Raw genomic sequence first — 19626 nt, forward strand, 5'->3', positions numbered from 1 at the left:
TTTAAATATTCAGCATTGTTGTGCAAAACTCGGTTGACAGCGCACTTCTGGTTTTGCATAAAACCGGTTTATTCCCGAAGTCTGCGAAATACGGCCAAATTAATTGGAACGGCGATAAAAGGTAGTTCGTCACTTTTCCGAACACGGAATAATAAGAAAGGAATCATTTTTCTAATTTCGAAAGAGAAATGTTTACGAAGGTATCGTCACCTTTTAATCTAGATTTACATCTTTGCGTATTTAGAGTCTGATGAACTCTGCGGTTTTACGGCGCAAAATGTATTCCAAATTTATGCGAAAGCAACTTATTTTAACCTGTTTTAAATAGAAAGCCTAACTAATACAAGCAATAAACTTTTTCTTTTTGTGTGTCGGATTCTTCATATATAAAAGTTGGGGCATTTGCAATCGATTTTATTTTTACTTTACTTCATGGTCTTGTCTGAGAACTATGTTGTTTTACTTGTCTACTAGATATTTAGACGCGACTCAGAACGGATAAGTTCATAAAGACATGACTGCAAAAGGACAACCTTGCCGTGCTTTCGCATATTCAGTTGAAAGGCAATATCTCTATTGTTTTTACCAATGTTTTATTCTTGTAAAACTGTGGGCTGTAATTGATTTTGTATATTTTTAGGGCCACGATTATGACGTATTACCGCTTAATCCCTGCCTTAGTCTTTTTTGTTTACTTTCAAACCTGCTCGTGTTTTGATTGGTCCAGTTTGAAGCTGGTTCGAAGTCACGTGCCCTTCGTATTTTCACACCAGTTGGAGTTGAGGGAAAAGTGCGTAAAAGACCCTGAATGCCCATATAAGGTAGGCCATGATATGCTGTATTAAAAATTGACAGGAGATCAACCTAATTTAAAAACTTTGCAGTTAGTTAGTTTGAGATTTTTGTATAAAGTATGAAAATAGCATTCGTTTTTATGGACGTATTGCATAAAATTTGATTTCATTTTTACCCTTTTTAAAAAGAATAACGTTTATTTTACAATGATACCTCACGCTAACTCCTAATTCATTCCACTCGGCCGTAAATGTTTTCTTCGCTGTGCCTTACCACTGACTGAGCACATCACAAAATATGGTAAAGTAGATCAATTTTATGAAAATTGCAGCCAATTTTCCTAATGTTTGTACAAACTGTTGCTGCCAGGTATAATATTAATCTAATATAGCTCCTATTAATCTAAAATTTGGCAATTATTTTTGTTCTCCAACGTTTCGGGTAAGTCGCCTTCTTCAGGATTCCCGAAATGTTAAAACAAAAAAGTAATACAAAAAGAAACAGAATCTAAGTGCAATTTCAGCGGGAATACTCTTTTAATCCAACCTAAATTGCCACTTTCAGGATTTGCTTCAGCGCGACCGCCCTTGTTGGGGACACGAAGCTGATTGTGACGTCACAAGGCGCTTTGTTAACGTCACGCTTGACTGCCCAAGCGAGGACGCCAAGCATCGCTACTTTCATCAGGTGGGAAATACCGGATCGAAATAAATCGGTGTTATTCGCGCGAAACGACGCGATTCGGGCTCGGGGCGATCACTGATGCAGCACGTGCGTCGCTTTGTGTCGTTAACAATCGGACGCCATTGTTGTGCAATGCTTGATAATGCGCTTTTATGCAAATGCGCCGGTTGTTTCTGGGTTTAACCTATAGTGTTTCTCAATAGGCCGGGACCCAAATTGTGTGGATGTTTGATTTGGTTGGGTCGCTGACTGCAGTGGTTTTATATGGTTATATTCATCAAGATTGACTTTGAGCAAGATTTCTCCTCGATTTAAGAAAATCTCGGAAGCAATACGACATGGCTCATATTAATTAAAAATAGAACATATTGATGCTCTTATATTTTGTTTACTTTATGAAAGAGATTTGGTTCGCCAAAGCTTGATATACTTACGCTTAATATTTGGTTCGCCGCGAAAAAATATTGCGAAACACCATTCCTGAATATAGTAGAAGCCATATTAATGTTTCATTTGTAACGGTTTTCCAACAAAAGTCAATTCCGTATGTTGTTGTTCACCAACATATTTTACCACCGTATCGCAGGTCTTAAAGATGTACAAAAGTGTCGCAATGTAAAAAGGTTGGTTATTTTTCATCGTGTTCAAAGCTAGGCAGAATAAATTTTCGCTAATAAATCGCTCAAATAATAGCAGTTTTAATGCGTAGTTTGTGTCACGGAAAACGATGCGGTCGGTGTTAATTGCGTCATTGGCTTGTCTGGGAAGGTTAAGGTACTTTTCAAACCTTTCACGTCTGCGGTATTTTACTAGCGTTCATGTTTTCAACCGCTTAGCATGAAACTTACTAAAAATAGACGCAATGCATTTTCCAATTCAAGCATACGTGCGTAATATAATATAACGACGCCGTCTTGTTTAAAGATTATCGAATTACCAAAACATTTATTGAAGCGAGTTTAAAGAAACCTTTCACGTTTTGGTGATTATCTCCGTATATGCAGATGCACACATTAACCTAATAGGAAGTCTTTGGCAAAGGCCTATTGATATCGTTTTTTAATATGCTTGATTATAAAATAAGCGTAAACAAGACCATCGTTCCCTCTAATATAATTTCATCTTGAGTAAATTTTTGCTTTGGTAAGCATATGCAGTGTTTTGTTAAGGTGTTTTGGGGGACCGAAACGGTCCCCCAAATTTCTTCAGCGGTTTCCCAAAATTTCGACTTGCAACTACAGTAGAAAAGTAATGGTTGTTTCTCGCTATGTCTTGTCGAAAATACGAATATAGCCTACGATCAATAGTTCACTTCCGGAAATAATTCGTTCAAGCAAATATGGCTATTTTTTGGTATTTAAATGAAAACTTGCGGTCTCTTAAAACTACTTAGCGGTCACCCAAACCAAACCTTAAAAACAACCCTGAGCATATGTATTAAAGGTTGGTTTAGAAAAGTCTTTATAGACACAAATGTCGTGATTTAGTTGAACGAGTAACAACCAAAATGCAAACAACGTGCAAATTTAACTCGCGTAGCTTTCTTTCTACTTGTTTTTTTTTTTTTTTTTTTTTTTTTTGTTTACCTTACCGTTTTTTTTTGATGAATTTTTAGATTGGACTGATTAGGCATATGCCCAGTTGACACTCAGAGAGAACACTGATATCCGTATTTTAACGATTTCGAAGCACTGGTGGCGGTAGTCTTTCGTAGTATTTCACTACGTGTTTGTCCAAGGACGCACAACTTTGTTATTCCGGCCTTATATGAATACGTGAGATTTCGATATTGGTTTACGTTTTATGGGAACAACGTTTACGTAACTTGACACGCGGGAAAATCCAATTTGGTGAGGAACTGAAACCAAAGATAGATGAAGGTTTCGAGTCCTTAACCGAGTTGAAATGGTTGGAACCTTGTTTGAATTTTTACTCAAAGTTATCCTTTCTGATGGGCCTTAGTATTTTTTATATTTATTTTCTTGTATTTTTTCGTATATATGAGTATAGAAGTGATGTCACCGCTTTGGCGAAATAAATATAACTTTTAAATCTAACCCTGTTATCTATTGAATTTTTTTCTTTTTTTTTTGAGAACTTGTTTTTTAATTTTATTACATGTTCTTAGTCAAAAGAACTTTTTATGCAGTTGTTCTTTAATCTTAATTGCTTCCCAGTTGTAGATTACTACGCGCACTGTTACGTAACAAACATGGTCCACGTGTGTAAAACATCCTATAATTATACAGACGTATTTTAGCCGAACCATAATTATTGGTTCCATTCGTAGCGAGCTTCTAATGCATAATAGCAGTGCATTACGCAGACTGTAATCTTTATCGAATTATAGTTTTGGAAATACCCGCCATTACCACGTCATAATAGTGCATTATCGGCGTTTCCCAATCGCGCTCTTTGCTTTTCCCGCTTTAGGCCGACTTCGGTTTCCTCGCCGGGCGATTGGACGAAATGAGATCACGTGAGTTCTGCAAGCCCGCTGCCGGCCAATCAGCGTCGCTCAAATGCACATCGTGAGTATTGTGACGTAATTAATAGTGATTTGTCATTTCGCGCCAAATTCGATTATGTTTATGTGAACAATATTGCAAGATAGTTGGGTTTTCTGCATGAATAATAACGTTTTTTCTCGGTCAAAATTGAAGTATTGGTAAACACCGTATTGATGGACTGTTTATTAAAAGATTACTCGTTGCTTAGAAACGCCTTTCAAAGTTAAAATGGAAAGATTAATTTGCCGAAGCCTTGAAAACAGGGAACAAAAATATAAAAAGGTTCGCTTAGCGTTGCTTTGTAAGTTTTTATATCGACAGGTAAATGATAAATATAGGGCTTAAAATGGCGCCCTAAACGATTATAAGATACCAATGCTTTGCAGTGTGGAAATAAATTTTTAATAAATGTCGCCTGATTTATTCACTCACGAATCTAAATCAGTTTCCAATGTTACTTGATTTTTGTTTATTTACCACTGATGAAACCACCTTAAGCTTACCGTAGTATTCTGTTTTATTGAGGTTCGGATCATTGTTTGTTTTTCAACCTTTGTGTTTTTTCATGGATATAAAAAATATAAAATAAAATTTTTAGAAAATACAAAATAAACGCCACAACGCAAGACACTGGAAATATTGACTGTGACATCACAGATTATTTACCCTGGCATTGTTACGTCATACAGGAACGCTGCGATGTGCCGAGCTCGAAAGTTGTTCCTGGATTTGCGCCAAGTTCAATCTCGCGTCCACTCCAGGGACAAAGTGACGCTAGAGAGGGGGGAGATAGGGGGGCATTGTAGCCTCGACGCAGCCGCACTACAGAGGGATACGTCACTAAAGAGAAGCCTAACCACTTGGTTGGTAACACACATTTGGAATATTATTTACATCACTATTCTTTTCTAAAAAATGTTTTTTTTGGTAATACATTAGGATTAATTATTATTATTATTCTATATGTTTATTGTTCTTTCCCCTGAAACTTCTAACAATGTTTTTTTTAACACATTAGGATCATTAATTATTTACATCTGTTTACTTTCTTTCCCCAAAATTTCTACCAACGTTTTGTTAAAAAATTGTTGATGACACATTAGGAATATTAATCAAACCTGTTTATTATTCTTTCCCAAAAACGGTCTACTTACGTTTTCGTGGTATGCGTTTTTTTGGTGAGACATTAGGACTATTTAGGAACACTAAACACGGATCTGTTGATTATCTTCAGTAGAAAGAGAGTGGCCCAAGGTAATACCGCACGGACGACGGCAAAAGAACTTGCCGAAACGTTTGCTAATAAAATAATGAATCTTTTATCTATTATTTGGGCCACTCTCTTTCTACTGAAGATAATTAGGACTATTATTTGGCTAAAACACTTGTTTACTTTGTGTGTCTTTGAAGAAGTCTTTTTCAAACAATTTACAACGTTTTGTTCGGAATTTATACTTTTTTAACACTTGAGTTATTATTTTGAATAAACATCTGCTTTTCAATTATTATCAAAGTATTTTTCTTCCATTTTAAACATGATGCTTTTCTCGATATTAATTAGGTTTCTAGAGTCGCCTGACACAAGACCTTATTCATAAAGTTACAGGAATATATAAGTATGGTTACACTTATTTCGTGGTTTTACAAGTTTTTTACTTTTGCTAATATCAAAAACATCCTTATGTCCCCTTAAGGAATAATTTGCACTAAAATTAGACTTTTTTTGACTATTTCTAACTGGGACGTGAAACCATGAGTTTTATTTATAGTTTGTCAAATGTTTAAATTAATCCCGAAAATATATTTTGAAGCAAACGAAACTGAAACGAACCTCAAACAGGTTAAATAAAGATTGAAAACGGTCCAATTTTTATCAATAAATAGCGTGACTTTTCACCCAGTTTGTGATCTCAAGAGCATCTTGAGCTTTTTCATGTTTGCTATAATTGGAAAGTAACTCTAAATATAAACTGGTCGAACAGATTTAGAAGCACTTCAGGTTTTCGAGGACATTTTGAAAGATTGAGTTTATAACTGACAGATTTATTTAGATCGTGATGCCGAAAGGCGACCATTGTAATTTGATTCTATTTCTGCTCATCCTTTCTCAAATTATTCGTTTTAAATTACGTTTACCTTTTTTCATCAACTAGGAAATAAAAAGAATGCGCGCAGTCACACTTTAATTATTTCAACCACAATTTAAAATAGGAATCTGGTTGTGGTATACGTGTATATAGTGTATATAGGACGTAGTGTAGGATATTATTTATGCATATCTTTATTTTGTTATATTGCTAGATGAATAACATTGCGCCAAAATGAAACTATTTTCAACTGAAGTAATACTACTTTTGTATGTAATTTTTTCAATTAAATCCTATAATATGATAAAAAATTTAATTTTTTTTATTTTGGCTCTTACCTGACTCAAATACCCGAAAACAGGTAAAAAAAATCACTGTATTTTCGCAATGAAATAACTTACTGTTAACTAGATTTACCATAATCTTTACTTGTATAAACTCTAAGATTGAATGCATTTAAAATCTTAACTAAAATTACCATAGGCTAATATTTAACTAAAGAATTCTAAGTTGGAAGGTATTCAAAATCTTAACTAGAATTACCATAATATTTACCTATGGAAATTTTAAGTTTAAATGCATTTTCATTTTAATTAAAATTACCATATCATTTACTTCTGAAAATTCTAAGTCTGAAGGCATATAAAATCTTAACTATAGAATTATCATAATATCCACTTATGGAAACTCTAAATTTGAATACATTTTGATCCTGACTAAAATTCCATAACATTAATTACGGAAACTCTAAGTTTGAATGCATTTAAACTCTTAACTACAATGACCATAATATTTACCTATGGAAATGGAATTTAACTATGATCCTAAATTAAAAACATTTTGTATTTTAAGGGGAGAAGAATTGGGTCCCTACTCACAACTCGACTTCGATCCGTTCCAAGACACAAACGCTCACTGTGACGTCATAATCACCAAGCCAGTTGTTTTCGTTCAACTTGATTTTGGCGGTAACATGTATCACCACTTCTGCGACTTCTTCAACTTATACCTCACTCAGCTGGCAAACGACTCTTGGTTTGGAACCGACGTGCAAGTCATCAGATGGGACATGGTGAGGTTTAGGGGTAAAAAATCAAATACAGTACCTTTTCAGTGCACTTTAAATGGTGTCTAGATGACTATAATGTTTAGTTAAGCATTTAAATTGTCTAAAATGTTGGACTACAGGTACCACCTGCAAGTCATTAAATTTGACATGGTGAGGTTTAGGGTTGAAGAATTAGTATAGTCCCCTTTCCGTTCTCTTTAAATCATTCTTAGATGACTGTTATATTTAGCCAAAGCAATAGTTTTTTTGCATTCCTGTAGAAGTTGTGGTGTACACTGTAGATCAATTGTTCCCAACCGATTTTAACGACCAAGGGTGCCACCGATATTATAGATCCTTAAGACTGCAAATTTCGCTTTCTGCTTTTTGGTGCTATTGTTTGTTTACGGTTTGTTGTGTTATTTTGACATCGCGTACACAACAAAAATGGTAAAGATTTGTCGCTATATTTTATTTTCTGTGGGGGCTTCTTTCCTTTTTTTCTAAAAGAGTTACAACATTGTTTGCTCTCGTCAAAGAAATATATTTTTGCACTTAAATCTTCTACTTTCTATGAATGGCTTTACAAAGCCTAAATAAATGCTCATTAAGCCTGGAAGTGTTTTTTTGCCATTTTATGTCTCTTACGTGAATCATTATGTCGTCACAGTCTCACCGCTACGGTGACCTTTTCCCCAGTTCATGGAAAGCTTTCACGGATCACGATCACGTATCGTTACGTCACTATGAGGGCAAGCGAGTGTGCATTGATGACGCAACATTCGCATTCCTACCACGGATGATATTCGGACTCTTCTACAACACGCCAGTGGTGGGTTTGAAAAAAAACTTTACAGTTTTTATTAAAACAGAATTATAAGCATCAATGAAAGATGCACACACAATACACTTACTTAATCAGCAACTGAGGTTTAGGCTTTTTCAAGCGTTTAATTATTGATCAACGATAACGACTTACATGTTATAGTACACCGTGAGTCTTATCCTTAATTTTCCTTAATTGATGGATTAAGCTAGTCTGTTTAAGACTTAAGGTGTAACATAAAAATTTATAAAACGTTCTTTCAGTTCAACTTTTTAAATTTCGTGAATCGAATAGTAAAATACGGTGATTTCCCTTTAGGAGGAGCACTGTCGTGGCACTGGGCTCTTCAAAGCGTTCGCCGAGCACTTTCTTCACCGCATGGGAATCACCGACCAACACAACGTACCTACGTCACTACCCGTGACGTCATCCGACACGCCCGACCGGATCCGCGTGACGTTTCTCGACCGGGGCTCGGCTCCAAATTACAAGATCTACCGACGAGTTCTAAACCAGGATAAACTCGTTGAAGCGATTCAGAAAATCCCGAATTTCGACGTTCAGGTTTGTGACGACATCGGACGTAAAATGACGTCATTAAAGTAGCTCACATTTGGTAGTTTAAGCAGGACACTGGATTGAGAAGTTAGTATTATTACTTACATCAGTTGCAGTAAAATAATACTAGTAACAAGCAGAACGTTGTTATTGTCAGCCTGTGGTGAGATTCGAACTCACTACCTGAGCTAACTTGGTAATCGCCGTGTTTTGTGACACAGAGCTGGTATTGTAAGCCTGTGTAACTTTCGCAGTAGATGATCCTAATTTATTATTTAAACAATAAATATATTGGGTCTGAAAAAGAGATTTAAAACCCTAAAAAATAAGTGAGCCAAAGCTCCTGAATCTTATTTTGTCAAATGTTAGACTTTGCACAAACCTTTACTATTAAATTTTCTCTAATTAACAATAATATAAAAATTCGTGTGATACTAAGCTTTGCAAGTAACTTTAAACACCGTACGTAACAAGAACTATTACGTCACACGTTCACGCTTGTTACGTCAGGTGGTGGAGTACAGCTTCCGAACCATGAGTTTTGAGGACCAACTTCGTGTGACGCGGAACACGGACATATTCGTTGGAATGCATGGGGCTGGACTCACACACTTCATGTTTCTACCGGACTGGGCAGTTGCTTTCGAACTGTGAGTAACTGCTAGTTTTTACCCAAACCTGTCGTGAGTTTTCGCACGTTTTTTGTCTATTCACACCGCGATCGTGAGTTGCGTCTCTGTAATTAAGCATTAAATTTGCCTGAACTGTTATTTTTTTTTTCTTGTCGTCCTAAATAAACACTATACGGTACAAATTTCTGGACTGCATGATAACAACAGTCAACAGATAACACAAGTGCAGGTACATACGTAAAAACGAATCTAAATTTCGTGCAACTTGGCGTTTAATTTTATATATATTTTAACGACATTTCAATTTAGAAACGGTTACCCTTAAAATGAAAAAAACGTGTTATTATTATAGACTCAACTGGTGGACTGCGGTCCAAATGCGGACCTTTTCAGTGTTAAATCCGGACCTTATCTGTCTCAGTATTTACTTAGAAATGCGAATTATTATTTTTTTCTTGGCAAACAATTGATGCTGTTCATTGAAAACCCCTTTATAGTAACGGACATTACAGAATTCTCAGTTGAAGCTAAGGACAAATGTAAATTATACCGTATTACATTTTGTATGACTGTAAATTATTTTCTCGAGAGTTATAACGGACCTATACAAATTTTAAACTTTTGTAATTGGATCTTTGCGAGAAATAGTTGAGTAGCCCTGTTATAGACATCTGCTTTTCAACTTTTGTCGTTAAAAAACGCAATTAGAAATAAGTTATTGTGATTTTGTTTTATCTTAACTTCCTGCTTGTGTTACGTCACAGCTACAACTGTGACGACACAAGGTGCTACCGCGACCTTCCGCGTCTTCGCGGCTTGCGCTATATGACGTGGGAAAACGTCACAAAGATTGCGGCGTTCAACAAAGACGAGCACGAGAACTATGGAAAGCACACAAAGTTTTGGAACTTCGAATTCGAGGTCGAAGAGTTTGTTCGTTTGATGAAAAAAGCGCGAAGCTGGATTCTGGAACACCCGCGATTTGCGCATTTACGTCATAAACATGAAGAATTGTGACGTTTTTTCTCTTGTTACGTAGTTTTATTAGATATTTTTGTCCCTAGACAATCACTATGCTGAGATCAGTGGTTCTTTACCTTTTGAAGACGCGTACAATCTATTGTATTTGTTATGTCGCCGCGTTCCAACTATAGTTTCAAAAGAAGCCATTTGGTTTAAAGTTGGCCACAAACAAATTATGAAACTATGACCCCAACGCTATAGCCTCACATGTTATCTTCAAAGTAGATTTACGTGGAAAGTTAAGGTTCAACTTACAGGGAGCGCAATAAGATTACATTTGTAGTTCTTCCTTTTTTTTCTACGAATAAATTCTACGTGAGACCTGAAAGTTACTCGCGTTACACACGACAAGCTTCTTAGACAATTACCCTAAGATCATGGTGTGTTCAGAAGAAATACTTGATTGCTTTTACAGCTTGTTTTGTTGTTGAAGAAGAGAACTCCGTCTCCCAATATTGGTGATTGATTTTGTTTTCTTTTGAACTTTACATCGATTAATGAGGTTTAAAAGAAGTAGATTGTACCATTTGTTGCTGATATACGTTTAACGGTATTCTAGCTGATGCTTGTTGATTTCAAGCTGAATTAATATTGATTTAATCTTTTTTATTTCTGATATTACTAACGGTTTGTTCTTAGCGTTTTTACCAACTTTGCACTATTACCAATCATATGCAGTCTACTGCAATTTGTATTTGCTTCTCTATTTTATCGGATTACACACATTCCGTTTGTATCGTTGATCGAAAGTTATTTTAACTATATTCCGTGAAACTTTCGAAGCTGAATTTTAATAACGTGTATGTTTATTATGTCTGTGTTGTGGTGTATTTTACATTTTCTAAACTAAGGGTTTACAGTTAGATGCAAAATCGCGAAAATGGTTAACAAACTTTTTCCTCCAAAGTTTGTTTAATTGTTTATAAATGACAACTTATCGTGAGTCAAAATTCACCAACAAGATAGTTGGTTCTGGTGCGAAGATTTCTGGTACATTACATAGCGAATTTTATGAAATCTAATTTGCATTAAATATTATCGCCATTTCGGGATATTTTACTCTGCGGAAAAGAGTTTCAAATCTCGCAAATTTTACTTTTTTAAAACTAAAATGTAAAGATACATTAGTAACAACTGCAAATAGTCTGTTTAACGTTTGTAGGACAATAGAAGTTTAGAATTGTGCGCTATTTGGTTACCAAGAATAATGGACGGACCGCATAAATTTTCAAACAAACAAAAATCACCATACTGTATTTAATAAGATTTAAATGGGAGCACACAATAGGACCTACAAGGCAACAATATCGAAAGCAGAAAAATCAATAACACTATACTATTAAGACCAACGAAAAATAAATCCAAATATGCCATTATATCCACGACAGACTAATATCTAAAATCGTCTGAATAAAACCTAAACCTGTCGGAATAAGTCCTAAATTCATTGGAACAAGGCCTGAATGGCCCAAATAACGCCTAAAACATATGGGACGATCAGGGGCTTCGGTCTGGCATCGGCCGTTTTTGAGTCGACGTTTGGACGCCCTACTTTTATTGTACCGTTGGGGCGCGGCTATTTTGGCACCGAATTGTTTGCCTCTTGAGGTTCAATGAGTCGCTAAAGTTTAGACCAGACAAGACTGAATCGTATTTGTGTGAGTTGGGGCGTGAAAGTTGGGGCGTATTTGTGTGAGTTGGGGCGTGAAAGTTGGGGCGTATTTGTGTGAGTTGGGGCGTGAAAGTTGGGGCGTATTTGTGTGAGTTGGGGCGTGAAAGTTTTTAATGGCAACCTAAAGAAGTGTGCGTTGAAAGGTGAAGCTGTGCACAAGGTGCTGGTCTTTGTCAGCAAACTGTCCACCAATCAAAACAGATTTTCTTACAATTGTATTTGTGCTACAAAGTTCCGGTGGCACGATACAGGTCACCTCCGTCAGTGTTGCTTTAGAGTTAGTATACAGTAGCCAGCATGCTTTGATTGATATTTGCCAGCAACAGTGGTGATGTAAATAGTGTATGGGGCGCAGGTCTTCAAACAGTTAAAGCAGTCAATAACGCTGAGTTTAAAGATAGCAGATAACTAGAAACTAGTGCTGTATTATGGTAGTTGATTTTGCGGTAATACTACGTTCATACCGGGCTGGTTATACAGTCAGGGAGTCTCTTAGTTCACACGTTGTGTTTACCGTCTATCAGTGAACAACAACTGTAGAAGATCAAAGAAGAATCTAAAAAAAATGCTTATACAAGTGGCAGCTTACATAGTACATCTTAATATGGTTTTAAACATAGTATAAAACTTGTACGTTTAAAGAAGAACAAGACTGGCAAATAAGATTTTGCACTTTTCATTATGATTTGTTGGTATGGTTTATAAACGCAATTGCAGCAAACAGTTTGGTGCCTACATAGTATTCTAGCAATCTTTTTAAAGACTAATCACACACAACAGGATGCGTTGGTCGATCGTTTCCTATTGATTTCTGGTTCAGGCTTTAACAATAGCAAACGTGACAAACATGAAGTGTAGGCGCCCCTGTGCTTTTGACGCCAGATTATTTTTTCTCGTTGCAAGTCATGTGCAACGGGTTGTCGTCACGGTTGAACGAGCTTGGATCATAATTTCTTTTTCAAATGTCACGTTGCCGAATTTTATATCGCGGGTTTTTAGAGCTACACATATTCTCAAAGTATGGAAAACCATTTGTAGCTGTACAATTTTATATTCGCACTAGTAGTTGATAGTTCGAGCTCTTGTTGTTAGCCTTTTCTAGGTTTATAATAAGCTTGTTTAAAACTTCCTATGTTATTCGAAACAAAAGATCTTTCAATGTACAAAGGAAATGCTAACGAGTCTATTAAACTTTGTCAAATGCTGCTTTTTGCTGTCACCCTGCTATGTGTCGTCGCTATGACAATCGGTGACGTGGATCTGCCATTACGTCATCGAAATATTTTGTACCATCGAAAGCCAAGTTTGTGCAAAGATGGTTGCCAGGTAAGTTCTAAAACCGCGTTTTTTGTTTTGTTTAATCCACTTTGTCGAGGCAAGTGTAGTCCTAAGATTGCTTAATATGTACTATGTAAGCTGCCGTTTAAACCGTTGATCATATACGTTGGGCCTAATAGTCGGAAACAAAAGTAAATTTGGCAATTACAAACATCTATAATTGTCCTGAGTTCTCGATTTTGTATTTGTTTTATGCAAACGCCAACCCAACAATACTCTGTGCAGACAAGTGTAATAAATTATCGAAATCATTACGTGTAGTTCCTGACTAATTTAATTATGTTGCAAGTGGTATTTGTTGTTAAAGTGGAACTGTCTCCATTTTAACTACATCATGTTTTCAGGTCACTAAAAGTCCAAGCTGTTACGGATACGAACCGAACTGCACGGACCGTTATGAACCTAACTGGCCAAATTCTTGCGAGAATACTTACAAGTTTTGGAAACAGGTCAGTGTGTGCACCAGGTCAGGCAAAACTACGGCCCGGCGAGCGAAGCAAAAAGTCCTGATTTCATAAAAAACAATTATAAAGGTCTGGAAATAGTGCAGTCCTTTTAATTTGTATCAAACATAAGATTTAGAAAGTTGGGGCAATTATTTCGCCAACTTAATTGTTTTGACTGAAAAAACGGAAAGCCGACAAAGCCATTATAAACGTTTGTCTTTCTACCTTTGACGAATTTCAGAAATGTGTTTGAATAAGATTAGTTTTTAGCATGCTTTTTCGTGTGTTATACGTTCTGATATTCCAATTCGAAAACCTAAAGTGGAGTTTTGTCAAGATTGTATTTAAAAAAAATATTATTCATAAGTCTTGTTGTTGCGTAAGATACATAATTTGGTTATTCTAAAACTGGTTCCCAATTGTTTATGTTATTCGAATGTAGGCTGACTTTGGATATTTGGAAGATCGTTTAAAGGAAACACAAGATTTACAAATTTGCAAATCATCGGAAACAAATGGCTCTTCATTGAATTGCACAAGGTACACTACATGAGTTGTATTCTTGTATAAGCAACAATACCAATCCCTTGGCTCTACGTTGCACTGCCGCCTAAATTTTCAAACAAAAATGCAGTTTAAAGAAGAATATTTTTATAAATCAAAGTGCGGACATTAATATTTTTAACAAATAATTAACGATCAATATAAATCGTCAAAAGGTTTAGAGTAATTGTCTAAATCTAGAACTGTTTTAATTTGATCTATAACGACGCCCATCGAAGTATGGCTATTACCGATTTTTCTTGGGGTGCACATTTCCAAGTGGTCACTAATCTAGAGTTAATAAATTAGACGACACAATGAATAGTTTTCGTTTTATTCAGCGCTCTCCACACAGATGGGCTTTTTTAATTGGTTGCTATAAACGAATACATTATAGTGCTTAAATATATATACTTATAACCAGGAAGCAGGAGCCAGGTGTCGCAGTTAGGAGACTAAAATAAATAAAACGAAATTATTTGAGTTAGAGGGTGATTAACGTTAAAACCATAGTTTTAAGTAGTCCCGCAAAACCTCGTTGTTCGTACCAAAATTTATTTACAAAAATTTCCAATTTAACCAAAAGTACATTTTTTCTGGTTAGTAAGTTATAATATTTTATTGCAACGACCAGCAAGATCCAGTCATGCTTGGGTGAGAACGTGTACGTTGACTTCCGCAACCCTGGGTCACGTGGTCGCATCTACGCGTTCCACGTGTTCAAGCGAGGAGAAATTGGCGGGAAATGTGAAGTGGACGCGGGAAAGCTGGCAGCGCAGGAGAACCCGCAGTTGGACGGGTGGCTGAGGTCATGGTAAGTAAAAAGAAACTATACTAGGTGACATTTTTGTATGAAATTAAATATGATTTAGTAATTACTGCGGTTTTGGAACACAAGTAGCAAATGCTGTGCACTCCTGTCCCGGCGCGAATCTGGGAACTTTGTTAATTCAGCAGAGCTAAATAACAAGATGGCAAAATAACTTGGGACCAGGGATGGTTCCAGGGTGGGCCACGCGGCCATGCCCCCCCAAAAAATAAATGGATTTTCGCCTATTTTAACGACGTAAATTTAAATATGGTTGACGCTCGGCGCGAAATTGATTTAAGTTTTTACTAGTCCTTTGATCAAAAAGCCCAAAGACGTCGTTCGTTCCGTCGCACCTTTTTTGTACTTAGTAGGTGACACTTTTCTTTGAAATTAAATATGATGTAGTAATTACTGCCACGGCGTATTGCAAAGAATTGAATGTCGTACTACTGTGCAGGCGCGGATCTGGGAATATTGTTTGGGGTCCATGACTTTTAAAAAAATAAAGTTTATTAAAACTGACAAGGCCCATTGTACTTTAGATTTAGATTTCTGCTTTTTAAATAAACAAACCCACAACACAAGAAGACGAATTTAATTTACCTTCTCGTTGAGTTGTTTGAATTAAAAAGTAATAAGAGTAGAAACTAAGTGCAAATCCAGCAAGTTCTCTAAATATTCCAACTAGTTTAGCATTTAAAATTCCCACTAAACTTTGTCTAGGTTTCCTGAGATAACAAACTTCACCTCTTTGCCCGATTTCGTGTACAACGGTTCGAGCTGTGACGTAACAATCGACAAGCCGATCGTCATAATGAAGCTGGAGGAGGGCACCAACATGTACCATCGCTTCTGTGACCTCATAAACCTTTATATTACGTTGCACATGAACGGGTCAATTGAGTTCAACAAAGATTTGATAATCGCAAAATGGGATTTGGTGAGTTTAACGTTTTACACATGTTTATGGTTTAATGCGTGCTTGGTAATACTATCTATATTTTGCAAAATCCAAACTAGGGGTCACAGCTAGCTGTAGGGGTCTCCGGTATACCTATATGAATTTTACACATATCGTTAAATCTACGTAAATTGTACTTTCATGAAATTTACACACATACGTTTCAACAACTGTGAAGTCGTTTTTCGATCAACGATTACGGCATACGTATCATAGTACACTGAAAGCCATCGCAGACTCACTGAATCTGTCGATCAATGATGCAAGTAAGGCAAGCTAGAACAACAACTATATAGTCTGTGATGAGGTTGGAATTTGGTTTCTAGCCCGCCTTGCTTGCATCGTGATTGATAGATTCGGTGAGTCTGCGATGGCTTCCGCAGTAAACTGTAGTTGTTTGTTTTCGTTATGCAAATGTCCCAGAATGAAAACATTATGTGGCCCTCATGTAAACTTTCTCTTCTAATAGTTACAGAATTAGGCTATATTGTGAGAAAGTCTGTTGGTCCCTCAAAACACCTAAAAACACATAAACTAACTACAGCTTAATCCCTCCTATTTTGGGGTTGCAAATAAATCGTTAAACAGCTTTATACAGCTCATGAAACCAGGACTGCGGAGTCGATTAAAAAAATTCGGGTCCGACTAAGGTCGAAAAATAAAGTCCGCCCTCCGAGTAATTTTAGCGATTTGCCGAGTCCGACTCCCGAGACAGGGTTTGTTAATATTTTGACTTTGGTGACTTTGGTTTAACTTTTGGTAATATTTTGACTAACTGCTAATTTCCTGCTAATATAGTTGCAGAATTAGACTAAATTGTTAGAGAACGTTCCGGTACCTCAAACCTTTTAAATAACCTAAGTCTCGTTTTAAACTGGTAAAAGCCGCATACTGAACTTTGTTATGCAATATTTCTTCAGACCTACCGAAATCCCCTTGATTACTTTCACGAATCATGGGACGCTTTCACGAGGCACCCTCTCACGGACGTTCGTGATTGGATCGGGAAGCGAATTTGCTTTCGTCACGTGATCTTTTCATTTCTTCCAAGAATGCTCTCGGGGATTTTCTACAACTTACGCCTGGTATGTAGGGTGGTCACGTTTATGGGTTTTGTCACGCTTCAATGACCGAGTGTCTGATATTAAATTGAAAATTTGTAAATATTTAGTTAGCACGGTCAAAATTAATTATTTAAGATTTAATTAATATGATAAGGACTTGAATTGCTCTAATTATGACTTGACTTGGACTTGGGTCATTTTAAAAATACCTTGACTTAAACTTATGTTTTTTTAGAAATGAATTGACTGGGACTTTAATCATTTCAAAAAGACTTGTTTACAACACTGTTGTTTAGCAGGTTCAACAAAACCTATTTTGGGTCGTACAAGCTCCGTAGTTATAGTTACGCTTATTATTAAGGTTGCCGCAAAAAGGTTAAGATTTGAGTTTTTTCATTTATCCAGCTTGTTCGTTTTAGGAACCCGGATGCCAAGGGTCTGGATTGGTGAAATCATTTTCAGAATTTTTTCTGCACAGGATGAAAATCACCCAAGTAAGTGTCTTATGATACACGTAAACAACTTTCTAATGAATGTCATAGCCAAAAAGATCAAGTGAACTGACATCATAGTGATAAAGACGTTTCGATGAGCTCTTGTATCATCAAATGACCTTTTGAGTTTGACATTCATTAAAAACCTATTTCTTTATGGTCTTCAAAATTCTGACAAAGTTTGTATTTAGGTCTTGATTTTTTATCTAAAACTTATTGTTCGAGTTCAAAGGTTGGTTTTATTTCAGGCTGAAGAAAAATCGAACAAGATTCGAGTAACTTTCATGACTCGACGCGCGTACCCGGACTCAGGTCCGATGTGGCGACGAGTCATCAACGAAGATCAACTCGTTCGGGTCCTGGGCGAGTTCGAAGATTTTGAAGTTCGGGTGAGAGTTTAAAATATGGAGAAAACTTTGACATTTAACCCTATGGATGAGTTGCCTACTTTTGCTTATACTTATTACTGCGTCTATGGCGGTGCTAAATGTGTGTCAATCTCTAAGTTTGCGAAAGCTAAACGTTGAATGTAAATTGCCGAAGGGTAGCTTGACGCGGAGGCCAGTTTACTTATCCCTGTGTTAAATGGAATGATAACGATTAAGTTCGATTTTGTTAATATGTACATAATGAGTATTAGCCTGATCAAGTTATTTCACAAAGGACAACACTGGTGAGTACTCACACCAGAGAAGTGTCGGTGCGAACCTAACACCTAATTAACTGGAGTATTTAAATCAATAATTTAATCGATCTCAATTTCACAAAATACTTAAGAAAAAATGATTTCAGGTCGGCGATAGTTACTTTTAGGTCGAGGATTAGTTACTTTTTTACAGAGGTATAAATAGATACCAAATATAAATAAAACGATCGTTACATTTCTTGGATTTTAATATATTTTGTTAATGTGACCTTTTTTGTGAAAAATGTGCGTCGGTCGCATTTATTGGCCCAAATAGAAATAAAACTCTTTCGACATTCGACAACATTTCTCACAATCCCGCTACCCTCGCAAACCCCTCTTCTCGCAACAGTTGGCGTTATTTCTTGAAGGTTGAAGAGTTTAAACATGAGGAAATGACGTTGAGGGAACAGCTGGAATTGACGCACAACACCGACCTACTTATCGGCATCCATGGGGCTGGACTCACACACATACTCTTCCTGCCTGAATGGGCAGTCGTATTTGAATTGTGAGTAACAACAAAGTCCAAAAAAAGTCTTTTTTAACATATAAGATGTCTTCGGTCCAAGTCTTTCTAGGTATAGTCGTATTTGAACTGGTTAATAACGATAGGAATGTTTAGTGTTGCAAACTACCCATTTTGAAATAGTTTACAAAGCAACTTAGTCCAAAGTTAAACTATGTTTAGCCTAACTTTAAAGTTACTTTTAGTCTCAAGTCACGTTATGCAAAACAACTATAATTTTCACAAAATCAAGTCCAGTCCTATTCCAAGCCATTGCATTTTCGGTTTTTTGGTCTTTAAAAAAGTTCTTGAGTGACCTGCAAATAGTGCGACTTTTTGGAATTTTTTTAAAAAAAAAAAAAAATCCAATTTTCTACTGTTTTACAAACGTTCAGATACGACTGCGGCGTTTTCTGCTACCGTGACTTGGCAAGAATTCGTGGCGTGCGTCATATGACGTGGCAAAATCACGAAAACATGACTCGACACGATTTCGATGAAAAAAACAAAAACAACCCGAGGTTCTGGAACTATTCATTTGACCCCAAGGAGTTCAGGCGATTGATCCTGCAGGCTAGGACCATGTTGTTTGAAAATAATATTTTCAACAGGCGGTTTGCCACTGCAGGACATAAAGAGTTATAAAATTTGTTTCTAACGTCGTCTGCAAAACTTTAAACACGTTTTTAGACAATTTGACAGTACTGTGTATTCTACATGCACCCTTCTTGAATGCCTTTCACTGTATTTTCAGGAATTTGTGCTGCTTTTATCTAATTATTTTAAAACGGCCATATATTTTGAGTTAAAGATGCTCATTGTACAATCGTGTATTTTTTTTAAAAATATAGGAAATGTTGTAATGCTTTTTGTAAAAACGTCAAATTGTTGGGAGCACAAACAACTAATGTGTCTATCATTAAAATATAGGAAAAATTTAC

The 19626-nt window shown here is 36.3% G+C and overlaps 2 protein-coding genes across 2 annotated transcripts; both read left to right on the plus strand.

Moving 5' to 3' along the window:
• Positions 1 to 649: 649 nt before the first annotated feature.
• On the plus strand, positions 650 to 10706 carry LOC146165593 (EGF domain-specific O-linked N-acetylglucosamine transferase-like). Its single transcript, XM_083382155.1, has 9 exons — positions 650 to 821; positions 1360 to 1482; positions 3913 to 4010; positions 4679 to 4852; positions 6929 to 7148; positions 7795 to 7956; positions 8269 to 8514; positions 9019 to 9158; positions 9905 to 10706. The coding sequence occupies exons 1-9, from the start codon at positions 651 to 653 to the stop codon at positions 10155 to 10157; spliced, it is 1587 nt and encodes a 528-aa protein (XP_083238281.1). The 5' UTR covers position 650; the 3' UTR covers positions 10158 to 10706.
• Positions 10707 to 13006: 2300 nt separating this feature from the next.
• LOC146165594 (EGF domain-specific O-linked N-acetylglucosamine transferase-like) lies at positions 13007 to 19606 on the plus strand. Its single transcript, XM_083381571.1, has 10 exons — positions 13007 to 13161; positions 13518 to 13622; positions 14062 to 14159; positions 14797 to 14976; positions 15697 to 15913; positions 16855 to 17019; positions 17418 to 17492; positions 17741 to 17881; positions 18549 to 18688; positions 19081 to 19606. Exons 1-10 carry the CDS (start codon positions 13036 to 13038, stop codon positions 19328 to 19330), a joined length of 1497 nt encoding a protein of 498 aa, XP_083237697.1. The 5' UTR covers positions 13007 to 13035; the 3' UTR covers positions 19331 to 19606.
• Positions 19607 to 19626: the final 20 nt, after the last annotated feature.

This window comes from Ascidiella aspersa, chromosome 2 (assembly GCF_963924565.1).
Source record: "Ascidiella aspersa chromosome 2, kaAscAspe10.2, whole genome shotgun sequence".
Lineage (NCBI taxonomy): Eukaryota > Metazoa > Chordata > Ascidiacea > Phlebobranchia > Ascidiidae > Ascidiella > Ascidiella aspersa.